The 25,055-nt window shown below is 38.0% G+C and overlaps 1 protein-coding gene across 1 annotated transcript; it reads left to right on the forward strand.

Moving 5' to 3' along the window:
• Window positions 1–4,104: 4,104 nt before the first annotated feature.
• On the forward strand, window positions 4,105–24,667 carry LOC124607006 (ATP-dependent RNA helicase DBP2-like). The gene is made up of 13 exons (XM_047139156.1): window positions 4,105–4,194; window positions 4,335–4,383; window positions 10,761–11,084; window positions 11,154–11,279; window positions 11,360–11,471; window positions 11,552–11,740; window positions 11,854–12,033; window positions 12,401–12,573; window positions 15,737–15,847; window positions 16,288–16,349; window positions 22,185–22,244; window positions 23,447–23,683; window positions 23,780–24,667. Coding segments are annotated over exons 2-13 (1,986 nt in total). The 5' UTR covers window positions 4,105–4,194; window positions 4,335–4,381; the 3' UTR covers window positions 24,190–24,667.
• Window positions 24,668–25,055: the final 388 nt, after the last annotated feature.

Raw genomic sequence — 25,055 nt, forward strand, 5'->3', positions numbered from 1 at the left:
AACACAGACAATAATAAACCCGTGTGGAATGCAGTACCCACAGTGTTTGACATCCCAAATAAGCCACCTCAACTGACGATGAAGAGGAAACTGCCACAAAGATTCGATAATCAATCTAAAGCTGTAAAACAGTCCTATGACACAGAAGCAGCCAGTTCAACTCTCCATGTATCAGTGCCAGATTCGTGTGAATAGTCAACAACAGATCGGGTTTTGACGATGAAGTGGTTAGATTAACTGCAGTTTTTCGTGTCTTACAAACGCGTTATGTTTGGTATGTATTTCATTCACTTCTGTTGTTAGTCCCTTAATTTTCCTTGCTTCCTTCGTGTGATGACATTATTTTGTTAGCTCCTTGTTCACTGACAGATTGTTTGAACATTATTCAAATATTTGGTTTTGCGTGAAATGCAATGCAATCAGCTCATTATAATGTTTTCAAAATATTTCTCCCACTATTTGGCAGTTGCTTGACCCACTTAGAATAATATAAAGATGAAAGTCGTACTTGTGGCAACAGGCGACAATGACAAACACAGTAGACCTGCAGAACGATAAATGAGCTGTCGATCGCTTTTGTATGTAGAGGTACATGTTTGTGCTTCTTACATGTGAATCTGTGTGTTTATATTCTTTTGATATCAACGTGGTAAGCTGCAATTCTATCCAACGTCACGAGTGTTCCATCATGAATGTGTTGTAGCTTGCCACTCGATTTATGGTTTTTGTCCATACTTGCGCCTATTTTAGAATCATTTTTAGAAACATATGTGCCTTCTGATACTACACAAAGCCTTGGAGGCAAGAAACTAACTCAAATATTTCGTAAATTGCGTAGGAAATGGATGTAAAACAAACATGCTTACGACGCGTCTGACATTCACCTTACTCGCCACCTGGAGCGCTACTGTCGCTACTTCTGTCAAATAGTAATAGCTTTTACAGCAGTGAGTGTCGCGACTGTTACGTTAGACTGTGGTCTTAACTGTGAAATTGTAGTACCAATGTGTGAATGTGAATAGCAGCTCTTGATACTCGTGAATTACTATACATGCTACTTTTTAAAGGCTGTGAAATGTAAACAGGTTCGTGTGCACAGGTATGATTTTTACCTACATATTTAGTAATGTAATTTTCTGCGCAATATATTTTCCTTCCACACAAATAAATGTCTGAATAAGTATTTAAGTGCTAAATTAAATGATTTTTAATTAATGAGCATTGTCAGACTTTTTCAGTAAAATTGATTACAAACAGTCCTTAAAATTCGACAATGTTCCTTTCTCCTTCATGTGCCCCTAATGGAACTTTTATGCTAAACTTTGTAGCCTCAACAATACATGAGCTTATTGGTCACATGTCAATTGCATCTGTAACAATTTACTACACATCAATGTATTAATCTGTACAGTGCATAAATAAATGAATATATGCTCATTATAACTTTAGTGTGTCCCTTGGGATATCTTCAAGTACCCTGTGGGTAGGTCTGTCCTCCAGTAGTATGTGTACCCTAATTGCGTACCATTGGTTTAGTTCAACCAATGGAAGTACTACAAACTGGTTTCAGTCAGAAGAGTGAATGGATATCACAGACAACTAACACTCTAGAAATTGATTTCAGTTGAAGAACAAATACCATTCTAAGTTGACACTCGGTGCACTGGCTGATAGTCATGAACATAAATGGAAATGCCTTTATGGGCACTTCCATCAGCCACCACGCTGAATGCCAACTTAGTTTACATGAGCAGTATGTGGTTTATCTGACAGAAAAAAATGCAGACTGTTTACACTTGTAAAGAAAAAAAATAATTCAGTCACTATGCCAACTACAATAGTCTGTGTCAATGGCTTTTATTCAGTTGCTCCCACAGGCTGGTTTCACTCGAAAGAAATCAACAAATAATAATCCAAGCTACAGGTAAAACACCAACCATCTGAATTCATTGCTTTCATTCAGTTGCTCCTCTCACTACTTCCGGAGATGTCAGTCAGGCTGTTGATAATCTTGGCCTTTGTTGGTGTGTGTGTGTGTGTATGGACTGACATCTGTGGTTGGATTTTGTTCCTTCTTCTTCTGTAGGTTTATGTGGTAATCCTCCTAGGCCTTCTGGGTTGCTGCTTCGGATGGGTATCATGGATTGTGGTGTCAGTGGTACATCCTTAGCTGCAATGTGGTTGATGTTTCTTGCAAAGCCATTGTGGCTGGATGGTTGTGGGCTCGTTGAGCTTTTGTCCAATAAGTGCTACAGCATAGCTCATACTCTTCCATAATGTGGTGGCAGTTGATTTGGGCAGCATTTTTATCCATTCTACTTGGAAAGAGCCCTTTTGAAGGCTGACATCGACAACAACTGGCAACATATTTTTCGCCACAGTTGGTACTAACGACAGCTAGGTCTATCTTCCCCTTTGGACACTCGCTGGCGTTATAATCAGTTGCACATTTGGTACATTTTATGGCCATGTTGCTGTACTTGACAACATGGTTGAATCCCTGACATAAGAAACCAATGTGGAGGGCTCTTTTTACTTCAATTTCTATTGAAAGAGGTTATAAGTGAGAATCACATTCGCTAGAAGCGTCCATATGGACGTCTTTGTAGCCATCACAAGCTCTAGAACCTTTTGATTCCACGTGTTCTTTGACGTCAGTGAGTTTGATGTTCAAAGGTACGTCCTGGATGCACATTTTCAGTAGCTTCTTAGGCATGATGTTAAGTGAGTAGTAGGGGTATCTCCTGCTACTTGCTATCAACAACTATGTGCATTCGAGAACATTTCGAACACGTACCTTCAGGATGTCCCATCCAAATACCTTTAACGTGAATGTTGAACTGCTTTCTCTATGTTCTGGAACTCCATGTTGTTGCCCGGGCACTCGATAACAACTGGTGGCGGTAGAAGCTCATTGGAGGTCAGTGCCAATTCTTCTAAAGTTCGTTCTTAGTTGACCTAGTGTGATGTGTGCATCGTTAGCGCTAACAGGTGGTTCATCCACTCTCAGCTATACTGCTCTTGTTCTATGACAGCGAGAAGTTTATAAATCCATCTTCAATGAAAGATGCAGTTTTCTCTTCAGATACAATTGTTGGGGCGACGATCGTCCTCGGTGTCTTCGTGTGTTTGGTAATGGTTGTTGCTTGTGGACGTAGCTGGGTCTTCTTATGCGGAGCGTTTAAGGTCGTTTCATATTACTACTGCTACTTCTATTGCTGCTACTGCAGCTGGAGCAAGGTATTGGTAGAGAGAGAGTGTTTACGAGTTCCACAAGCAATGTCAGGCTTCTATTGATGACGTCAATGTCTTCTTGCAAGCCCCGCTGACTGGCAATCCGTTGACTACATAGCTCCTAGGTCGGTTGCTCCCGTCGCGAGCACTAGCAGGTCCATATGCCGCGACCCTGACCGAGCGAGGTGGCGCAGTGGTTAGACACTGGACTCGCATTCGGGAGGACGACGGTTCAAACCCGCGTCCGGCCATCCTGATTTAGGTTTTCCGTGCTTTCCCTAAATCACTCCTCGCAAATGCCGGGATGGTTCCTCTGAAAGGCCACGGCCGACTTCCTTCCCCATCCTTCCCTAATCCGATGAGACCGATGACCTCGCTGTCTGGTCTCCTTCTCCAAACAACCCAACCCCAACCCTGCGACCCTGCCAACTCTTCATGCTGTATATTGCCAAAATGTCATCAGTCGAGTAACGCCAACGGAATCTGAGAGTTTCCACTTGAAAGCTCTGTGAATGGCGCCACTTCAGTTCCTGTTAGAAATTTGATTTTGATTGTCAGTGCGAGTGGCAACAGAGCTCTACGCCTCTCGGCTTCAGAATTTATCAACTGGCATCTTCGTTGCTGGAAGCTGTCACCTGCCCTTCAGCACCAGTCGGGAGATATTTATTCGTGGATTTGAAAACGCTGGTTAATGTACAGTATGAGCAATGAATTGAAATCGCTTAGCTAGATTATGCTCTTTATTAATATGAATTACTATGTAGTTTTGAATAGTTTTAACAGCCTAGTATTTGAAAAATTTGAGCATTTGTACATACAAATTAGCAGACTATAAACTGGCGCCAATATAACATGCATGTCTGGGCTAGCCTTCTGCCATCTGGCGGTTGCAATGACGCCGACGGCAATTTGCAATCAATGCGCAATATAACTGTCCTTTCGCCATCTTGTCGTTAGAAGGTAAGGAGTGCCTCTGTCTTGTGCTGAGATATTTTGGGTTTAAATCGTGAAATTACAGTAAATTTTTGTTGATTACATTACTGTTTATGACATTTAACTTATGTGATTAATAATTACTAATATTTTTCATTTTATTTCAGGTTTTAATTGGTATTCAGTTCCAATCGTCAGCCAAACCTCGTCTAACATGTAAGTTTCGCGGAAGTGCCCCGATTTTATTGAAACTCTTTCTCGTGTTGCGAGTATTTGGTATTTTCAGTAAATTTAGTGACGATGGAATAAATATTGTGTTATACGGTTATGTGAATATCCGATAGTCTCGTATTCATTCGGAATTTGACAGATTCTACTAGACGTGCATGGTGAAGGTGAACGTGCTAAATCATGACGCTGTTAAATATATTTTACTTTCGTTTCACGGAAACTTGAATTTGTCAGCAGATGTACTGTGGAAGTTAAAAACATTTAGGTCTATCCAAAGCACTTATAATCGGTTCATCCGTCACAATGCGGGGGGGGGGGGGGGGGGTTGGTAGTGCAAATTTTTCAGAATGAGAATAAACTAATAACTAATGCGGTCGAATTATTTCTTTGCCCATTGTATATGGGAGCTTCTGGTAGGTTTCCATACGGAATCTTTCGGACGGGATTGATACCGCGAGATGAAAAGTGCTCTTCGAATCTCGCTGGGGACAAAATAGCATGTAATGTTTTCATTGTTCTCCTGGAGTAGAAGTTAAAATAAAGTATTTCTAATGTTATTGCTGTCGAGGATAAGTGTTACCAAAGTAGGACTCGAATTTAGTATAATCTAGATTTAGCTGTGATGTAGCCCCCCCCCCCCCCGATCCCGCTGGATTGCATTCACCTCTTACTTACTGCACCCTTGTCGATACTGAATATAGTATATTAATGTGTGTTACCCAATGTCCAGACATCCATAAATTACGAAAGATGGGGTGCCAATTTTGCGAAACTAAGAATTCTCAGGGAATAAATTATTAGTCTTTTATTACCTTAGCACTGAAATTCAACTCTATAATTCACAAATTTCAAAATGCTCAGTATTTCTAAGTGTGTTAACTACATGTATAATATTATCAATGTTTGAATATTTTCTTTTAATTCCATATTGTAATCTCCACCCACTCCCTTCACTGTAAATTTACCTGGAGCTCCTCATGAAACCATTCCTCTTCGCATCAGGAATTATCAGGGATTTCCATAAACAACCCCCCTCCGCTCAATTTTGAGTAGCCACCCTGTATTCAGAGGTACACTTCGAACCACATTTGTAAGAGTGTTGTAAGGCAGTGTACATGGGTGTGTCAACTAAATTGATTTCTGGTTGCTGCTGCAGAGCTGGCAGTGCTTTTGCTGTCATTACAACAGTAAACTGGATTTGGCTTTGATTACATAAGCCTGACTGATAAATAATCTAAGAATGGGTATCCCATGGAAGCTGTTATCCTGTAAGTTCAGGTCTTAAAAAATTTGGTTGTTCTTTGGAGTACTATCCTGCTTTGTATTTGTAGAATGAAACCTCCTTCATGAATGTAAGTTCATTTGCTCTTTGAGGGATGGTGGAATAACTTAATATTGCAGAATTATTCTTTTGTGAAATGTAACTATTATTACAACTCCGGTTGAGTTGTGAAAGTAAGTTTCAATTTTGTAAAAAAAAATTGACTGGAAGCAGGTGGAGCCTAATGTTGGTGTGATATTGAAAAATGCTAGGGGCTGTAGGATGTAACTTATACATGTTAAGTATTGAAAGTTATTCCTCTCGTTTACATAGGTGGGCTGTAGATGTAAATCAAATGCTCAAAGAAATTCTCTTTAAAATGAGTTGGACTTGGCAGTTTGTCATTCATAAACTGTACTTTGTGTGGAGGGAATGTAGGCAAGTTTTTCAAATATTTAAAGTATAATCCGATTAAATTTACTTGAAAGTTGAAATGTGTTGGGGCTGGATCATGTGACCCATGCGGCATCGTATGAAGGCTGGAATTCTTTGTTGTGGCTGGGTTTTTAGTTACAAATTTAACTGTTTAACGCAATGTTTTGTGTTAATGCAGCAGCTGGCATATAAATCTGATGTGCAGCAGGTTGTAGGCTCCAATCTTGTCAAAAGTTTAATCCCTAAATCTGATTAAGATTGTTTATTACTTTTATTATTAGGTGTAAATTTATATATTTCTAATAGTTTGCCATGTCATTTTGTTTGATAAGCTAAACTGTTCAGTCTTCCTCTTATTTGTTATGGCTGCTGTTCTGTGAGCTGTGTTCATTGCTCTATTCTGAAATTTGTGTGCTTGAAGCACATAGTGACAAATTGTGGTGCTGACTAGTACTGACAGTTACTCAAACTTAAGGGAAAAATCTTTCCAGGTTTTTTGTATTTGAGGTTAAATGTATGTGACAAGTCTGCATACTTGTTGGACAAATGAGGACAGGAAACTTAATTTTTCAGTTTACAGGGTAGTCAACAGTTAGAGGGAGTGGAATGGGATGAAGGCAACATGTCTCCATTCTAAATTTCTGTGCAGAAGTCACTTTCCTTCTTACATATACAGCACTGTAGTATTGGGGTAAATGTGGCAAAGAGCATAACTGTGTGCTGTACCACTTGAGTGCTACAACCTCTGATTCACATACATTGGCTTTGCCAACACACACATTCTTTCCTACTTGCAGGAAACATAAGCATATGCTGAAAATAAGTGTTGCTGTTATAAATATTTTGTATGGGTTGGGTTCACAATGACTTGTCACCCAAGACAGGATTTTGTAAACAGATTTTGCAGTGACACTTCTGGGTGATCATGTAATCACTTCAAAATCGATCCTGGAAATCTTCAGACAGTTTCCAGTTTTCCAGTTCTGCGATAGATTTTTGCTCCCATATAAATGCAAGAGATTTTAAAAAAGTTCTTGGGCTGTCAGGCTTGATCTTGTTTTCAAAAAATTTTCACTAGTTTGGAGTGGCTTTTTGTATAGTGAAGTGGAAATTTTGGACTGATGCTGTTCACATCTCGTCTAATTGAAGAGAGATAGTGATTGTGCTGACTAAATCAGAAATTGTAACAGCAGTTTGCCACTTGCTGTATTTAACTGGGCCAGCAAATCCATTTCAGACCTTACGTAAACACAATGAAAAGTTTCCAAAATTTGGTTTTTAGCTTTTGCAAGATGTTGCATGTAAATGTTAGTGACATAATCTTTGTTATTACTCCTTCCTGGGAATTTTAATTCTGTTTCACACAGTATAAAGCCAGGTTTTCCTGTGTTGAGATTCTTGCCCATTGCTACATGTGTGGATTGTCTTCCTGTAGCAAGCCGAACAATTTCAGAAAAAATGCTTTCAGGACTGGTGGTTCAAGTAGCTGTACATAGAATCCAGTGAGTGACAAGCTGCAACTTGGCCTGCAGCCTAATGAATAGAGGTGCACTTTTGGTGCTGGCAGAATTTTCGATTGCACATTGCTGTTTGAGTTCGCACAATGATTGGAAGCCACCACAATGTTAGATGTAGATAGTGAATGATACTTTTGCTAGCAATTTTCTTTGCTTCTTAAACAAAGTTTGCTTACAGCAATCTGAGTTGTGTGCTCAGTTTTACATCAGTGGTTTTAATAACCAAAATTGTAAGCTGGGAACCTTCAGGATAAAGTGAAATTTTCTGAGGGATAAAAGCTGAAAGATTTGATACTGTTTGCCACAAAACTAAAATTATTTTAAAAGATCATTACTGTTATCAACTTTGCAGACAATAAAAGTGATTGTATAAGTTATCAATAAATACTTTCTCAAACAAGTGTTCTAAGAAAACCGTTTGATTCTACAACTTAGTGGTAGTGTGGGTGGGGGGGGGGGGGGGGGGAGGCAATGGGTGGCAGGTGTACTAGCTAATGTGATTGCACTCAGGTGGTAATGGCCTAAGGAAGGTTGGGAACCACTGGCTATATGCTGAATACTTTACATTCTTTACGTGATTACAGTACTTACCTCATATGATGCATAGCATCTCAGAAGTTCCTATCAGTGAATAAAATTAGTGAGGTATTAACTTCATACAGGTAGCACCTAGTTTCCTTGTTGCCTGCATTGTTCATCACATCTTTTTCTTCAGAAAATCTCCAGGTGTTGAAAATTGCCACCTTATCTGGTTGTACAACCATAATTTCAATGGGGATACTGACTCTTAACCTCAAATTCATTCACTGGGGCAGAAGATATGTTAATAAGTTTACATAAAGGGAAGCAGTGGTTGGGAAGGGAGTAAGACAGGGTTGTAGCCTCTCCCCGATGTTGTTCAATCTGTATATTGAGCAAGCAGTAAAGGAAACAAAAGAAAAATTCGGGGTAGATATTAAAATTCATGGAGAAGAAATAAAAACTTTGAGGTTCGCCGATGACAGTGTAATTTTGTCAGAGACAGCAAAGGACTTGGAAGAGCAGTTGAATGGAATGGACTGTGTCTTGAAAGGAGGATATAAGATGAACATCAACAAAAGCAAAACAAGGATAATGGAATGTAGTCTAATTAAATCTGGTGATGCTGAGGGAATTAGATTAGGAAATGAGGCACTTACAGTAGTAAAGGAGTTTTGCTATTTGGGGAGCAAAATAACTGATGATGGTCGAAGTAGAGAGGATATAAAATGTAGGCTGGCAGTGGCAAGGAAAGCGTTTCTGAAGAAGAGAAATTTGTTAACATCCAGTATTGATTTAAGTGTCAGGAAGTCATTTCTGAAAGTATTCGTATGGAGTGTAGCCATGTATGGAAGTGAAACATGGACGATAAATAGTTTGGACAAGAAGAGAATAGAAGCTTTCGAAATGTGGTGCTACAGAAGAATGCTGAAGATTAGATGGATAGATCACATAACTAATGAGGAAGTATTGAATAGGATTGGGGAGAAGAGAAGTTTGTGGCACAACTTGACCAGAAGAAGGGATCGGTTGGTAGGACATGCTCTGAGGTATCAAGGGATCACCAGTTTAGTATTGGAGGGCAGTGTGGAGGGTAAAAATCGTAGAGGGAGACCAAGAGATGAATACACTAAGCAGATTCAGAAGGATGTAGGTTGCAGTAGGTACTGGGAGATTAAGCTTGCACAGGATAGAGTAGCATGGAGAGCAGCATCAAACCAGTCTCAGGACTGAAGACCACAACAACAACAAATGGGATGTGCTTTGCATGAGGAAGTTTGTTTCCATGGAAACACAGTTTCCATGCTGGAAACTTGTAGAAATCACCATTTGTACTGGAAGTGGTTCTGAGTGGTGCCAAGCTTCCAAAACATAACAACCAAAGTTGGATGTAGACAGAGTATTTGTTCTGATTAATTGACGAGTTCAGCTTCAAGAAAACTTGCTGAGTTGTGATATTGTGACCCCTTAAGTCAACAAATGTGGATGCCGAAGGTTGTAATATTCACTTGTAGCATAGCCTAATGTTTAAGCTTGCATCCTATTTTAAGTACTGTTTGTCATAACTAAAATAACAAATTCAGAGAACCTATATTTATGAAAGTCCCTGGTGAAATGCATATTATTTACATAAATTATACTTCCATCGTTTTCATCTTACAATATGTGAACTGCCTCTGACAAATTTGTTCCTCGAGCCTGTCTGCAATTAGGTACACAAAATCAACCAAGTACAGAATGCTAATAATTTTCATTTTGCGTCTTTCACCGGGTTTTTGATAATGCAGAAAGGTGATTCCTCTGAAAAATGCAGTATTATACTGGAAAATGTAGTTCACTGGGAAAAACGGAAATTGTGTTGACAAATACTTTGATTCAGTTGACGCTCCGCAACCTTGATGTACATTGAGGTGACAAGTCAAGATACACCTCTTGATGTGGCATTGGCTTGGCAAGTTATTGGTAGTCCTCTGCAAAAATATTAAGCACTGCTGTCCCTACAGTTGTCCATGAATGTCCCATAAACATTTGATAGTTTTCTTGTCAGGTGATCTATGTTTTCTTGTCAGGTGATCTATGTGGCTGAACCATTCCCTCGAATTGTCTTGCATCATCTTCAGAGCAATAGTGGACAGCTGTGGCCTGGTGACGAGGGGTGTTGTCATGTTAAAAAATAAGATTCTTTGGTCTCCCTAAGAGAGTACATAACAAGAACTTCCTGTTCTTGAATTGGCTTTGAGGAATCTTCTCCATTGAGATGGGCAACAGTGATATTGCCAATGAAATATTAGTCTGTTTCTGAGGTATCCATATGTAGTGGTTACTCATGTAGTGCTGCATGCTTTTCAGGGCCTTATGGTAAGAGAAATCTGCCGTCTTTTTTATGGTGATTTCATCATATATTTGTTGCACTTCGTTTTCTAGTCACAGAATTCATTTGTGGGGTTAGGAGTCATTTGCATCTGTGTCAATCACACACACTTGGCATGTATTTTGACACTCCCCACTCATATCTCTCTCTCTCTCTCTCTCTCTCTCTCTCTCTCTCTCTCTCTCTCTTCTATAAATTAAATGTTGCTGAGTTTGTGTAAATATTTTCAGTAACTGAAGGCATTTTTTCTGTATTTCAGGTCAGTGCGTGGAAGTAATTTCAGTGGCAACAGAGGTGGATTTGGAAACAACAAGGGTGTGGGAGGATTTGGTACTGACAGAAAACCAAATGGCTTTGGAGGAGAAAGGAAGCAGGGTGGATTTGGTGGAGATAGGAATGGGAGAGCATCTGGTGGTGGCAGACCAAATTTTGGAGACCGAAGACCCAGCAGATTTGATTCACCCCAGAATCAGGGTGTAGGAAGTGAATTAGGAAGTAGTCTAAGGAAGCCACAATGGGAGAATACTTTGCTAACACCATTTTCTAAAGACTTCTATACACCACATGATAAAATTAATGACAGGTAGGTGGATTTTCTTTAAATGTTTTGTTGATCTGTATTTTTCTGTTACTTAATTTTAAACATTTTTAGGCCCATTTATGAAGTGGAAGCCTATCGTTCAGAACAGCAGATAACTGTTAGAGGACAAGAAACTCCAAGGCCGATACAAAGTTTTGAAGAAGGAAATTTTCCTGAGTACATAGTGGATGAGATTAGGTAGGTTTACATTTAATTGTCTATAAATGCATTAAATCATTAGATGGCCAATTCTGATTATCTTGTGTTCATAATTGCAGGAGATCTGGCTTTGCAGCACCTACATCAATTCAGGCCCAAGGCTGGCCCATTGCAATGAGTGGTAGAGACATGGTTGGCATTGCACAGACTGGCTCTGGAAAAACTTTGGCAGTGAGTATAAGTTGTTGTTTTGTTCCCAGTATAACATTTCTGTCAATTACATGTTAATGGCTGTTTTTTTTCCCCCCCAGTATATTTTGCCAGCAACTGTGCACATCAAAAACCAGCCAAGATTGAGTAGGGGTGATGGCCCTATTGTGCTTGTATTGGCACCCACTCGGGAATTGGCACAACAGATTCAGACAGTGGCCAGAGATTTTGGTTCATCATCGTACATTCGTAATACCTGTATATTTGGCGGTGCACCGAAAGGCCCTCAGGTAATTTATTTCTACCACATAAGCTTGTTTGTTAAACAGGGTGTACTCAGTGTTGTCAGCTTATATCTTAACCCACTTGGAAAACAATTTGATTCATTTTATGTTCTGTACAGGCCCGGGATTTGGAGCGTGGTGTTGAAATAGTCATTGCAACTCCTGGTCGTTTGTTGGACTTCCTAGAACGTGGAACTACTAATTTACGAAGATGCACTTACTTGGTTTTGGATGAGGCAGACCGTATGCTGGACATGGGATTTGAACCACAGATTAGAAAGATTATAAGCCAAATTCGTGTAAGTTGTAAGAAACTGTGTGTGTGTGTGTGGGGGGGGGGGGGGGTCAGGGCTTAAAAAGCATCTCCATGGACCAGTTATCTATTGCCCTTTCTGGGTTCCAGACTTAACTGAGCAATTTTTAGTGTGCTTATCTCAGAAAAATCTCAGTATTTATCTAACGGTAATGATTGACTTGCATTTTATGATTTATAGTTGTTAGCAAGGCAATAACAGATTTACTTTGTATATAAGTGAAAATAATGTAGATTATCAGTGTTACTGCTAGAAAAAGGAAGCAAGTAATAAAGCTTTGTTGATAGTATGGTTTCTCCATATTACAGGCATTTAATTCATGTACTAGCACTTACCCTTGGTGTATTTTCAGCCTGATCGACAAACACTTATGTGGTCTGCTACATGGCCGAAGGAAGTCAGAAATTTGGCAGAAGAATTCCTCACAAACTACATTCAGGTCAACATTGGTTCTCTGCAGCTGTCAGCAAACCATAACATAATGCAAATTGTTGATGTGTGCCAAGAGCATGAAAAGGAACAAAAGTAAGCACTTTATTATTTGCTGATGCAGTTTGGTTTGCAGCCGTGAAATTTTGGTTCACTTTTCCTTTTTGATATCGTACATAAATATACCGTGTAAATTTAAAATCCTGGATCAGAATGTAAATTATCTGAAACACGTTGTTAAAAGTTCCCGTGTCTTTTGTAGTGGTTTTCAAATCGTAACTTGTTGATTATTTAGCATTGAGACATTTGTTTGTAGCAATACACACAGTTTGGTGTACTGACATCCAGTTCTGGTGTGTTAGCCCATCTTTATATACATAAAACACTTGTCCTCAAATTTGGCCAGGGAGCAAGATTGGCTCAACAAAAGCAAATGGAAAATAGTTAAGAGAAAATATAAAGTTCCAGTGATGAACGCTGGTTTTTCAAAATATTGAAATTGGTGTTTTGAATACTAACTAGATCTTCTAGATGAGATCACCAACTCTTCAATTCAGATCTTTCACTTAAATACAGTTGGATTAAACGTTTGAGGTTGTTGTATATACTTTGCACCATCCTCTCTGACTGATAGCAGCTGCCTTCTTTGCCCACGCAGAAAGTGCCATTGAGCAAAAAAATTTTCCTGGCCTCATAACTGGGGCAATTCATACCAAGTGGTCCAGCACTGGTTGCTTAAGCATAGCAAAAAATTATATTTGCTGGGTGAATTCCTCAATGTTTCGTAGTCAGAAAAATTTTTTTAAAAATTTGTTTGCTTTTGAAATGGTGGCCATTTTTGTTCCAGGCTGCATGTTTTTCATATTTGCAAGCATCCACTTTTTACAGTTATTCAGTAGTGGATTGTCCTAAGCCTTTCAGATAAAATGCATTTACTTCAACACACTCTGGGCTGCAAATTAATATCATCACTTTTTGCTGAATGTATTCTTTAATATATTTTTAATAGTTCTTTTTTTTCTTGTACCACTTGGTATGGTTTGACCCAACTGTTTGAAATTGACTAATTATTTTGTCCAATTAATCCAGTTGGTTATGGTCATCTGAGGTTTTGTCCTTTATTACATTTCAGTATGTGTGCACAGTTTTTTGTGAAGAGTGCATACATTGAACTAGAACTGCTACACACTTGCAGTTTGAGTTTTGTTACTTTGCAAGATGGCATTTTTTAAATGTCTGTATTAACAGAATCATTGTCATCTTTCTGTGATGTCTGCATTATTAGTGAATATAGCTGCACAGTTTTTAATTTACATATTTGCTGTATAGATGCAGTGAAACAGCATTGGATTGGCGGTGGTACTTGCTCTGAAATTTTACACTGCATTTAGTCTGTGGGAATCTCATCAGTGGAGATTCAAAAATCTTGTAATTGAAACACAGTCATCAGTTTGTGTTTTGCTATGGAATATGAGAATTGGGTGGCTTCATAACACATTGATTAATCTGTGGTGGACATAAAACAAATACTGTTGTCATAGACACTCCAAATAGTGTCCATTGGGTAACAATTTACCATAATTTCCAAACGCTAATTTTGAAATTCAGTTTTTGCTCAAAAGTGACTACTGAAAGTTTTCAGACCATGTTTATGTAGTTATTAAAATCAGCTGGTCAAACATTTGTGTGTTGTGCTGGAGAATTTTTTTATTCTAGAGTACTGATAATTAAAATTAATGAAAGGCCACTCCATTGCCTGACAAGTACTTAAAGTTCAGAGCTGGTTTTGACCTTCATAAAAATCCAGGCCATTCACAAGTAATTGGAAACTGCAGTAATGTGTAGTGTGACTGATATATTTTATGTAATAATATATCATTGGGCACAACTTTTAAAATCTACTCAGTTTTGCTATTATCTGATATTGCTTCTAAGCAGCATAGTGTAAGTTACATATTCTTTCTTCACTTCGTATATATGTAAGTTCAGTTTTTCCAGGTATGTTAAACATTCATGTATATCATATTAATGCATTAACAATGGCACTTCCCAGTCCACCTAAAAACTGCGTGCACAGTCTGATACTGTTCCCTCAGTTCAGTAGCCATGAGGATAATATCTAAGTTTTTTGCCATTTCTGTCAGGATCAACTGATGTATTAATGTATATTTTCAGTAGGAAATTGGGATTACAGATTGTATTATATTCTTGGACATCAACTGTTATCAGTGATTATTCTCTTCATTAATGTAATAAATGATATTCGTTAAAAATGACCACTTTCAAACTAAGGATTGCTTTTAAGATTTGATTGGTTTTCTGTCATTTCATACTGATGCATTATCAATATTAACATTCTTGATACAAATGTATTTGAATTTAGTCAGTTCACATGAGAAATTGTACATGAACAAACAAGGAAATAAGTTTCTTTGATTTTGCTGATTTCATCCAAAACACATACACATACATGGCAGCTATTTTACAGCAAAGAAAGGTGGCACTGGCACATCCTGTTGCAAAGTTCATAAGGTAACATTACAACTGGTCTAAATATCTGCTAGTAACTGAGAGGCAGCAATGTGCACACAATACAAATATCAGTTTTGTAATTAACACAACCATGAAATAAATTCTTTCAAAATGTAGTGCGAAAAATATAAAAGAGAATTTTAAGTCTTCAAGCAACTTAATCATTCTGAAAGCTCCCTTAATGACGGTAAGAGATGTGATTTAAAAAAATCAAAATACGAATTGTATTGAATGGTTCATTAAACAGATTTTTGTTGTCTGTTGAACTGGTAACAATAAGTTACAGATTTGTTTCGGTGTAGATTCAAATCTGTCAAGTCTTAGCAGTACATTTCAGCAAATGGAGTGGCCTTTCATTATTTCAGTACTCAGTTTTGGGATAACAGCACTCTTCAGGCACGGTGTGCCTATTGCCTCTTTGATGTTTATATAATTTGTCGTATTTTGGTAGCCGTGAAGGCGTGTTACTTTTTAACATCAGATGTAAGGTTGGTATTTGCTTACACAGTTTGTTTCCTTGTGCAATTTTATCCTCATTTCTAATTTTCCAGCCCTAGCAATTTCTTAAGTGTACTAGTTACTGAAATTTTTAAGTCCTGCAGTTATATAATGTTCTATAACAACTTCAAACACAAAGCTTTTGTGCTGTGCTTCATTGTTGTACTTTCTTGCAAATTGTAAATCCTAGGCATTATTTCTTAAACTTTTCAATTTTAATTTTTTTCAGATTGAATGTTCTATTACAAGAAATAGGTTCAGAAAGAGACTCTAAGACAATTATCTTTGTTGAAACTAAGAGGAAGGTGGAAGATATCACAAGGAATCTGAATAATTATGGGTAAGCTGGAATCCTTATTGATCGTCTTCTGTAAACTAACAAATTAAAAACTGATCTAGAATCTTACGTTTAAATTGAACTAATTAGTCCTAACAACTACAAATATTGAATGATTAATCATGTTTAAGCTATGACTCTTTACATTTGGAAGTTGCACACTTTCTCAATACATGGGAATTAGAGGCAAATCTTACTCCATTCTAGAATGGAAATATGGGGTTGCAACTGCCCAGATTTTGCCTTTCAAAGACTTGTCTATTCCCCTATAGGATCCTTCTAGGATGTAGTAAATACTAGCTATTTATTTTTGTATGTGTGTTACAATTTGCTTTACTCTCCTTGAATTGGCTGAGGTTCTCAGTCAGTCTTTTTGTTGTGAGAAATGTTTAGTGCATAATTCTGAGATTATATGAATGTAATATTTCCCTTATATTTTGCAGGTTCCGTGCCATATGTATGCATGGAAACAAGTCTCAGCAAGAAAGAGATTATGTGTTGAGAGGTAAGCATTAATTGCCCTTTCTCTAAAAAGTATTGTGTAAATAAGTGTAGCATGGAATAAGGCATCATTGTGTAAATATGTCATCCTAGTTGTGCACCAGCTATCTGCGTCACTTCGTAATGGAAGTAAAATCTTCTGTAGATTGTTGTTTCTTCTTACAGTTCAGGGGGGTGAAAATACCTTCAAATATCTATAAATATGTCTACATACTTCTAAAAATAAGTTGTCCTATCTTGTGTTGATGGAAATAAGTGTACATAGATGTGCTAAAGGTATAAGAAAATGACCTAAACTAGTTTGTTGCAAAAATTGAGCATCTATGGTTTATACATTTTAAAGTTCTAAATTTCCAGTTCTTCAATTTTTGAAGACGTTTCTCATTTGTTTCATTGCTAAAGTTACCACCTTGTGATGAGGATCTGCATTCCATATCAGGAGAAGCATTGCTACATTTTATTCTTTGATTGTAGTCTGTGTACACATCTGCATACTATAAATAACCATAAAGATTTTGCAGATGGTACATCTTAATATTGCTGTAATTTGTCCCAACCCCATCTAGACATGAATGATGATTGGGAGGAAGAGTTTGTAACCCTCTGTAAAAGGTCAACCAGTGATCAAACTGCTATAGAAAGGGAGCAATTTACATAATTCCTGTTGCAGTGCAGGAAGTCCATACAACGGGAGCATGTTCTCATACCTACGTCGCTGATGCATGCGAGGTTGAGCATGCAAGACCTTTTGTTTACAACTGTTTTCACTCGGACAGTATGCCTTGTGACAGTTTTAAAAGGGCTCTTGTGCTCATTTTGACATTTGGTGACCATGTCCATTGAATTTTTAGATTTACCTCTGTCACGTTGGTTGCATATGTTGTAAGACACTCACTTATCCCCATTTTCAGCCTAAAGGTAACTTACCTCGTTAATTTCAATACCTGCAATTACTGATACTGTCCTTCATCAACTCTGTCCTTCATTTACAGTGAAACCTCTGTGTAATGTGTTTCAGGGGACCACAAATTCTGAACACTATAGAGGAAAACACTATAAAGAGGAAGGCTTCCAAATAATAAATATATGGCATTACTGAAGATCGGGATACCACTAATCAGCTTTGACAAATGGTGCCATAGATGACATTTTAAATTTTCACAACATATGATATTCATTGCAAATGATAAATGTATCATCTGATTAGTTTTTTAATTAAAACATGGTGCTCGCTAGGTGGATGGGTAAAAGTAAATCGATCAGTTTGTACTGTAAAAAGTTATAACTGATTCTTACGATTGACATCATTGTCCAAAGCTGGCGGGTGGTATCCCGTTCTTCAGTTGACCCAATTGTAGAATATGAGCCAAATTTTGTTTATGCCATACTGAACATATTACATACCAACACAGTAAATGGTACAGATTAAAAAATTTACTTTAATAATTAAATTATGTAACAGAACTTAAATTTGAACAAATCTCTAGGAACCTACGCAATCTGAAAATAACATTTTTAAAAATATTCAAGCAAGCATGCTTGTTTTTTATTTCTCCTGGACACTATGACAATTATTTCTTGCTCCAAATGAGCAAGTTGCACTACTGTTATGTCCTCAAGTCTATGGGCCATCATATACCTCTTGAATGTTTCAAAGGCTTCAGCTGCTTTAGTATATGAGGGCACAGGGTCATCTTCCTTGTCGCTGTCACTTTCACCACCACCATGGCTGGTGCAGTTGGGTGGCAGGAAAATTACTTTAACATTTCTCAGAAAGGGTATGTCTGGTGGATGTGCTGCACATCTATCCACAAACAGCAGCACTCCCCATTTTGGTGTCAAATTCTCTGAGAAAAGTTATAAATTTATCACTTGTCATCCATGCCTTGGCATTGTTTCCACATTTGCACGGAAACATGGAAATGTTTTTGAAGCACCTCGGATTTTTTGGCTTCCCGATAACCAAAGGTTTCAGGTTTTCACTGCCATCGGCGTTTGTACACGACAAAACGGTAAGACGTTCCTTGCTCTTCTTACCGCCATGGCAATTTTCCCCACGAAAAGTAAATGTCTTATCCGGCATTAAATTGAAAAACATGCCGGTTTCGTCAGCGTCATGTCATGCAGTTTGTAGCCATGTATCAGATTAGGGAGAGTCTGCATCCACGAGCTACAGTTGGTTCATCCACACTTTTACTTTCTCCACATTCCGCTTTGTATACAAATCCGTCCATTGGACGCCTTAAAATTTTCTATTCCTAACTGCAGGGATATTTGAAGCGCCTTCTCCTTCAAAATAGTTCCATTTATAGGAATGTTTGCAGCATGTGCTTGCTGAAACCAAGTTAATAAAGCTTTCTCCATTTCGTCGTAAGTTGATAGTTTCAAACGCACATTTTTAGAATTTCCACAATTCTCAAACCCTTCCATTGTCAATGATCTGTTTTTCATAATAGTGTTGAGTGTTGAAGGGACCAGTTCCAATTGCTTTGCTAGCTACATGCGACTCACTCAGAGATGCCTCCACTTTTTTAATAACAGAAACATTCTCTACCAGAGAAATGTTCTTCCGCTTTTCACTCATGTCCACTGATGAAAACTTTAAAAAAAAAGTTATATCGAAGAAACACACTTACGAGGCACACGAACTGTTAGCTGCTCAGCTCACACAACACGCTACAAATACAAAGCATCGACTGAAGTGCTGCCAAAAAGATCGCAGGCAGAATGTGCGTCACATGTGACGTGACCGGATTCCTCCGCTGACTTACGAAACACGCTGAGCGCGGGCTTTCCGAGCTGGTGCAAACTGTGAATCCACAGAATGGAAAACGATGCGTCTACATCCAGTCATTTAAACGTTAGAGGTAAATAATTGAGCAGGGTTACATGGAGGAAACTAATATAGAGGAAACACAGTGAAGGGGAAGGTAACATCGTTTATATGGGCTTTGTCGGGACCGAAAAAATGGACGTAACATAGATGAAAACATTATATGGAGAAACTTTATAAAGAGGTTTCACTGTATTTAGTTTTTGGCAGTGGGACATTGAATTGTCCTCAAGTTTATCTGCTATAGATAATTGCATGAAAAGAATACACTTAAAACTACCTATAAGAGTAGATGGTGAGCATGTTACAGCAAGTGAAGTTCCAGTAACTGTCTATAGAACTTCTAAAAGAAGAAAAGGCTGTTCCTAGTTTTCAGAACAGCTGTGTCCTGGAGAAAAGAGGTAAAGGTTGGAGAGCTTGATATGTGGATCAGTGTCCTTCCAACATTTCCAACTGTATTACTCTTTGCTTTATTAGGAACTAAACTCTAGAATGTTACTTATTACTTACAGGTGTGTGTAGGTATGTCAGCAATTCAAATATTAAAGTTCAAGCATTGACAATTTTGGTGAACTACAAGAACTCCTGATACCACAACAGGTTTAATTCAGTTGCCCCCTGTAGCTTGCTGAAATTTTCATTGGGTACCAGTGATAAAATTTATGCTCCATACAATAAGGCTTGAATACAGTAAGCAGGCTAAGCTGTATGGAAAATAAAGGAAACATAACGAAGGGGCTTGAACAGGATACATCTGTGGAGACTTGCATCAAACTAATCTTCGGTTGAAGGACTAAAATGGTTTAATTTAACTAACTGTTCCTATGCCCTTTGGCAGAATTGTATTTCACATTTTCTACATTTCCTGCCAACACTGGGAGAACATGTTTTCTGCCAGCAATGACTGGTGACAGAACTTCTGTCACTGTTTCCAGGGTTGTCACAAGTTCTGGAAATCAGGGAATTTCAAACATGTCGGGGACATTAGAAAAAACTGGAGATATCTTGTTTTTGACTCAGCTGGCTGAAATTGTTTCACTGAGATGTAGTGCTTTGTTGCTGGCTGGTCGCAGTTTAGTACGTGTGTCGCTTCTTTACTTTTCTTATTTCTTCTCCCCTACTCACAATTTGCAGTCAGTGCTGCCACCTTTACTTGCTGCTACTCTAGCAGCTGCCGATGAGAGGTGAGTAGTATTTTGCTTGGATCTGGTTGTCAGAGATTGTTGATGCTGCAGCTGGAGACCATGGTTATGTGTACATGAGTTGTCTTAAGTGATTGCATGAATGTGTGCGCACTATTGTTTCCTGACAAAAGGCTATGGCCAAAAATTTAGTTCAGAGTGTGATTTTCTATGTGCTTGTTTTGGCTCAGCAAAACTTCAGAGAGCTACTACCTATCTTCATTAGTGTTGATTCTGAGTATTTGTGCAAGTTCCCTGTTGTGCAGGTAATCACTACGGTCTCATTTCATTAACGTGGCGTACGAAACGTAGCTAGGACTTCGATAAGCCAAAACTGCAGCCCATTTCTGTGGCTGTTTCTAACGGGTCAGACCTGCCAATCTGAAGCCCATAGTTTCCCACTAATGTGCGGCCTCTGCCCATTGGATCTAGTCCCACCAATCTACCTGCAGGCTGGGTCTGTCTGTGGTGTAATGCTGCGGATTTTCATGGTTTATCCATGTACCCAGGACTATGGTGCTCCTGAGCAGGCCAGAGGCCACGGGCGACGGATTTTAGTAGACAATACTGAACATAGAACCAACATTTTACTGGTGGTCACCTATAGTGTTGGTTTACGCGACTCAGCCCGCACCTTACACATTTCTTTAGAGAGGCCTACTTTTTTGAGGTTATTTCTGAAAGTAGTGAAGGTATTTGAAATCTGTCTTGCGACTCCCACAAAATGCATTTTTTGTCATCAGATGTGTTTTGCTTCATTGAAATAAAATCAGTGGTGTTCATGAAACACACATACCACATGGCTTGCTTTCTCTATCTAAAAACAGTTCCTTACAAAAGATGTTGATGTTAATATGTAAGGTTTTTGCTCACATGTTTAGAAATACAGAAGTCATTACATTTCTCAACTTAGGTCTTTACTTATCCTTGAGATCTCAAAATTTGCCAGGGAAAAATGCTGAAACTTATTTGGAAATCAGGGAATTTCACTAGGGGAAACTGAACATGTTCAGTGATAGTGTGCTGATTATAGATTTTGTGAGCCTGAAATGTGAGCAAGTCAATTAGTTCCCTGCTACATCAAAGATTGCCTCATCTTAGAATAAACGTGGTTACGGGAAGCAGGCATTTATGTCAATATGTTGTTGCATAATTGTAGCAAATGTTTGTCTGGTTTGTTCTGGTAATCTACATAGAGCATCTTTGCTTGGCAGATTTGACATGTGGGCTTCTGAGAAATTCTTGTCTGTCTTCCACAATGTCTCCTGGTACATTGGTGTGCGTGCTAGAATGTTTCAGAGCAGTGCCAGTTGAAACAATACCATTGATTGTTTCTACATCAGGTGGATCAGATCCATTCATTTCAAATTTCTTTACATAGTGATGAGCAGATTTTGTTCCTTCAAACCACAGTATTGCTTGTGGGCACTCCTGTGGTGTCATCATTTTTACTCTATGCGATAATGCTGCAATGTGGTAACAATAGTAGGCATGTCTGGTGTAGGAATACAAATTCTTTGAGATGCCCTATCATATGGTGCAGTTTCATTATCATGCCCTTCATAGTTTTTTTTCTTGGGCCTGTGCAATGGACACTTGAAAGGGACAACCTGTATTAATTCAAACTTATGTCAGATAGCTGGTGTTCCTGATAAATTTACAGTCAAGTCATGAACTACATAGCAGAAGTCTTCCCAAGCTGTGAGTGATAATTATTCACTAGCTAGAAGTTGATGTAAATTGAATTAATTGAACTACAATCTGTTGTTACTGTAAAATGTATTGCATGGCAGTGGTTAATTTACTACTGTATTTTCTTTTCCAGAGTTCAGAAGTGGGAAGTGCTCCATTTTGGTCGCCACAGATGTTGCAGCAAGAGGTTTAGGTCAGTCATACTTTCCTACGTAAAATGGTAATGTAAACAGTCTGAGATGGACGGGCAGACTGATTTTGGGATAATATTGTGATAGTAGCTCATATAGCCAGACTGGTTGATCTTGTTGTTTGCTGAATCTGTTTTTTGAATTCGTTGAGCTGTAATGGTTCGGTATAATTTTTTGCATATATATACAATTTCCTTTAATTGCATTTCTTTCTGGTCACCAATTTTTGCACAAAATAACACCTTCTTAAGGGACATCCCATTTGTTTGTTCTCACATTATTTTATTTGTTTTCATTTATATTTTTTCTGCCTTTGAGGACTAAGTTATTTGAAAATCCATTTATACCAGAAGGCTTTCATTTGTTTTTGTGATTTGTGCATTTGAAATACATGGAGTAATAACTCACTTAGAAGCTTCATGTATCACAGAAATGAGATGTCAAAATTATATTTTTAATTTATATGTGTGTATATATGCATGCTGTTATGCAGTTCAGAAGTTACGGTGAAATGACAAGTGTTCGGTAATGTCTGTATGTTCAGCTGATAGCTTATTAGCTACAGCTTTCCATTCAGACATTAGTGAAATTCTTGTTTTAAACAGTAGTATCAATGAGATTATTTTTGAAGCATCATGTTTGTTTCTGATGTTAATCAGTCTGGTCTTTTGTTTCAGAGGCACATGCGAGATAGTGAAAGTTGTGTAAATGAAATCTGGCAGTGCCTCTGCTTGGGAAGCAGTATTTTTAGAGAGCAGTCTACAACTTATGTGGATTTTTTTGTAACATTGATGAATGATGCTACTATCGCAGTTCAGAGTTAGATTCTCTGCTTGATGCCATACATATCCCAAAAAACTACATACTCCAGTGCCAGTTATCCTTAGTCTATGAAGTTACCTCCATAGTTTGTTCTCCGCATACCACTCCCAAATTCCTGTAACTGTCAGTACCAAATTAATTTATCCTAAACTGATTTGAGGCACTGGAGTCCCTGCTGTGATGTCCATTTCAGTGCATAGCCAGTTATATTTCAAGATGAAACTATGTTTGTTGCAATTATTCCGAGTGCTGGATTTCAGGTTTGTAAAAGACGTAAGTAGTGAAAAACACTTATTTGTAATGGAAAGTTCTTGTACAGTAAGGTGAAATTATGCATGTGTTGATAAAGGTATTTGTACTGATATATTTTTTGTTTTGCCAGATGTTGAAGGAATAAGGTTTGTGATAAACTATGATTATCCTAATTCATCTGAGGATTATATCCATCGTATTGGACGTACGGGACGTAGCCAAGAAACTGGAACATCTTACGCATTTTTCACACAAAACAACAGCCGTCAGGCAAGGGATCTGATTTCAGTTCTGCAAGAAGCAAACCAAGTAATAAATCCAAAACTTAGTGAAATGGCAAGGTTTGGAGGAGGCTTTGGAGGAAAGGGTAAGCAAAATTGTCTGTTTCTCAGAAAAGAATTTGTGAATTTCATAATTTTGCAAGAGATAGGCACAACTAATTTCGATGAATTATGTATTTCAGGGCGATTCAACAATTTCAGTCGTCGAGGGAGAGAGAATGGTTTCCGTAGTGGACCAAGAGATTTTGCTTCATCTGGACCTAGACAGTGGGATAACAAAAATGGCGGATCTAATTCTTTCAACTCTAACAAATTTGATGGGCAGTCAAAACCATCCAGATTCAGTGGTGGTGCTGCGGCAAATAATTTTAATACGTCTTACAGTGCCAAGTCAAACAATGTATTTGTTCCCCTAACATCAACACCGAATGCTGCACCAGCAAACCAATTTCAGCATCCACCACCACCTCTTGGAAAACAACCTGTTTCAGTTAAGGACAGGTGCAATGTCCAGAGTTTGCTGAATAATCCTTACCAACAGTTTCAGTCCTTTCTCAACTCTGCACAGCTGCAGCCTGTACAGCAAAAATGAATTTGTTTTAGTTGCTAGCTGCAAAAATTCAAATGACTGTGATTCTACTATATTTATTTAGCTGATAGGTTGTAAATATTGATTGAGAAGCATGTTACTATTCACTTCCATTTTGTTTCTCATAAAATCATACTAGAAACACATTCCATGGCTATTTTGACAGTATTAACGATTTATGGAGACTGATCTGAGAGTTTAAAATGATTTTGCTCTGATTTGCAGAATTTAGAATTCTTTCTCAAGAACTTTTCTTTTTACTGTTAACAGATTTTTGTTTTTCAAAATAAAAGGATTTACTCTTATTGTAGTACATTCAAATGTGTGTTCTGTTTCCAATGCTATGAATAAAAATTTGTTTGGTTTGAATCACTTTAACTCCTGTAGTAGTGCACGACTGATACAAAACTTGGCATTACGTAGTTGTGTGCATGTTACATTGTAATTATTTATTGATAATAAAATTTCTAACATTTGATAATTGTTGTTTTTATTGACAATGCCCTTTAATTTTGGTATCCTTATTTATGGCACATGTAGACAATTGAATGAGCAGGTACTTCCATAATGTGTATTAACTTCTAAGTAATATATTGCAGCACAGATTGGTTCAAATTGTACGTAACTTGGACGTCATAGCTGTAGCGCCTATCATTGAGTTAATGCTACAAGACTGACTGGTTACATTGTTTGCTTTGAGCTTATATAATAGGTTAGGACAATAAACATGCAATTTTTGACACACCACCACCACCACCACATAAGTTCATACCATTTTTGCCCTGAAAACTTGTATAGGGCAAAGAAAGTTCCTTTTAAGTTTCTCAAATTCCAGGACAAGGACTTCATATAATAACATTCATTAGTAA

The sequence above is a fragment of the Schistocerca americana genome, chromosome 3, assembly GCF_021461395.2.
Source record: "Schistocerca americana isolate TAMUIC-IGC-003095 chromosome 3, iqSchAmer2.1, whole genome shotgun sequence".
In the NCBI taxonomy this organism is placed as follows: Eukaryota; Metazoa; Arthropoda; class Insecta; order Orthoptera; family Acrididae; genus Schistocerca; species Schistocerca americana.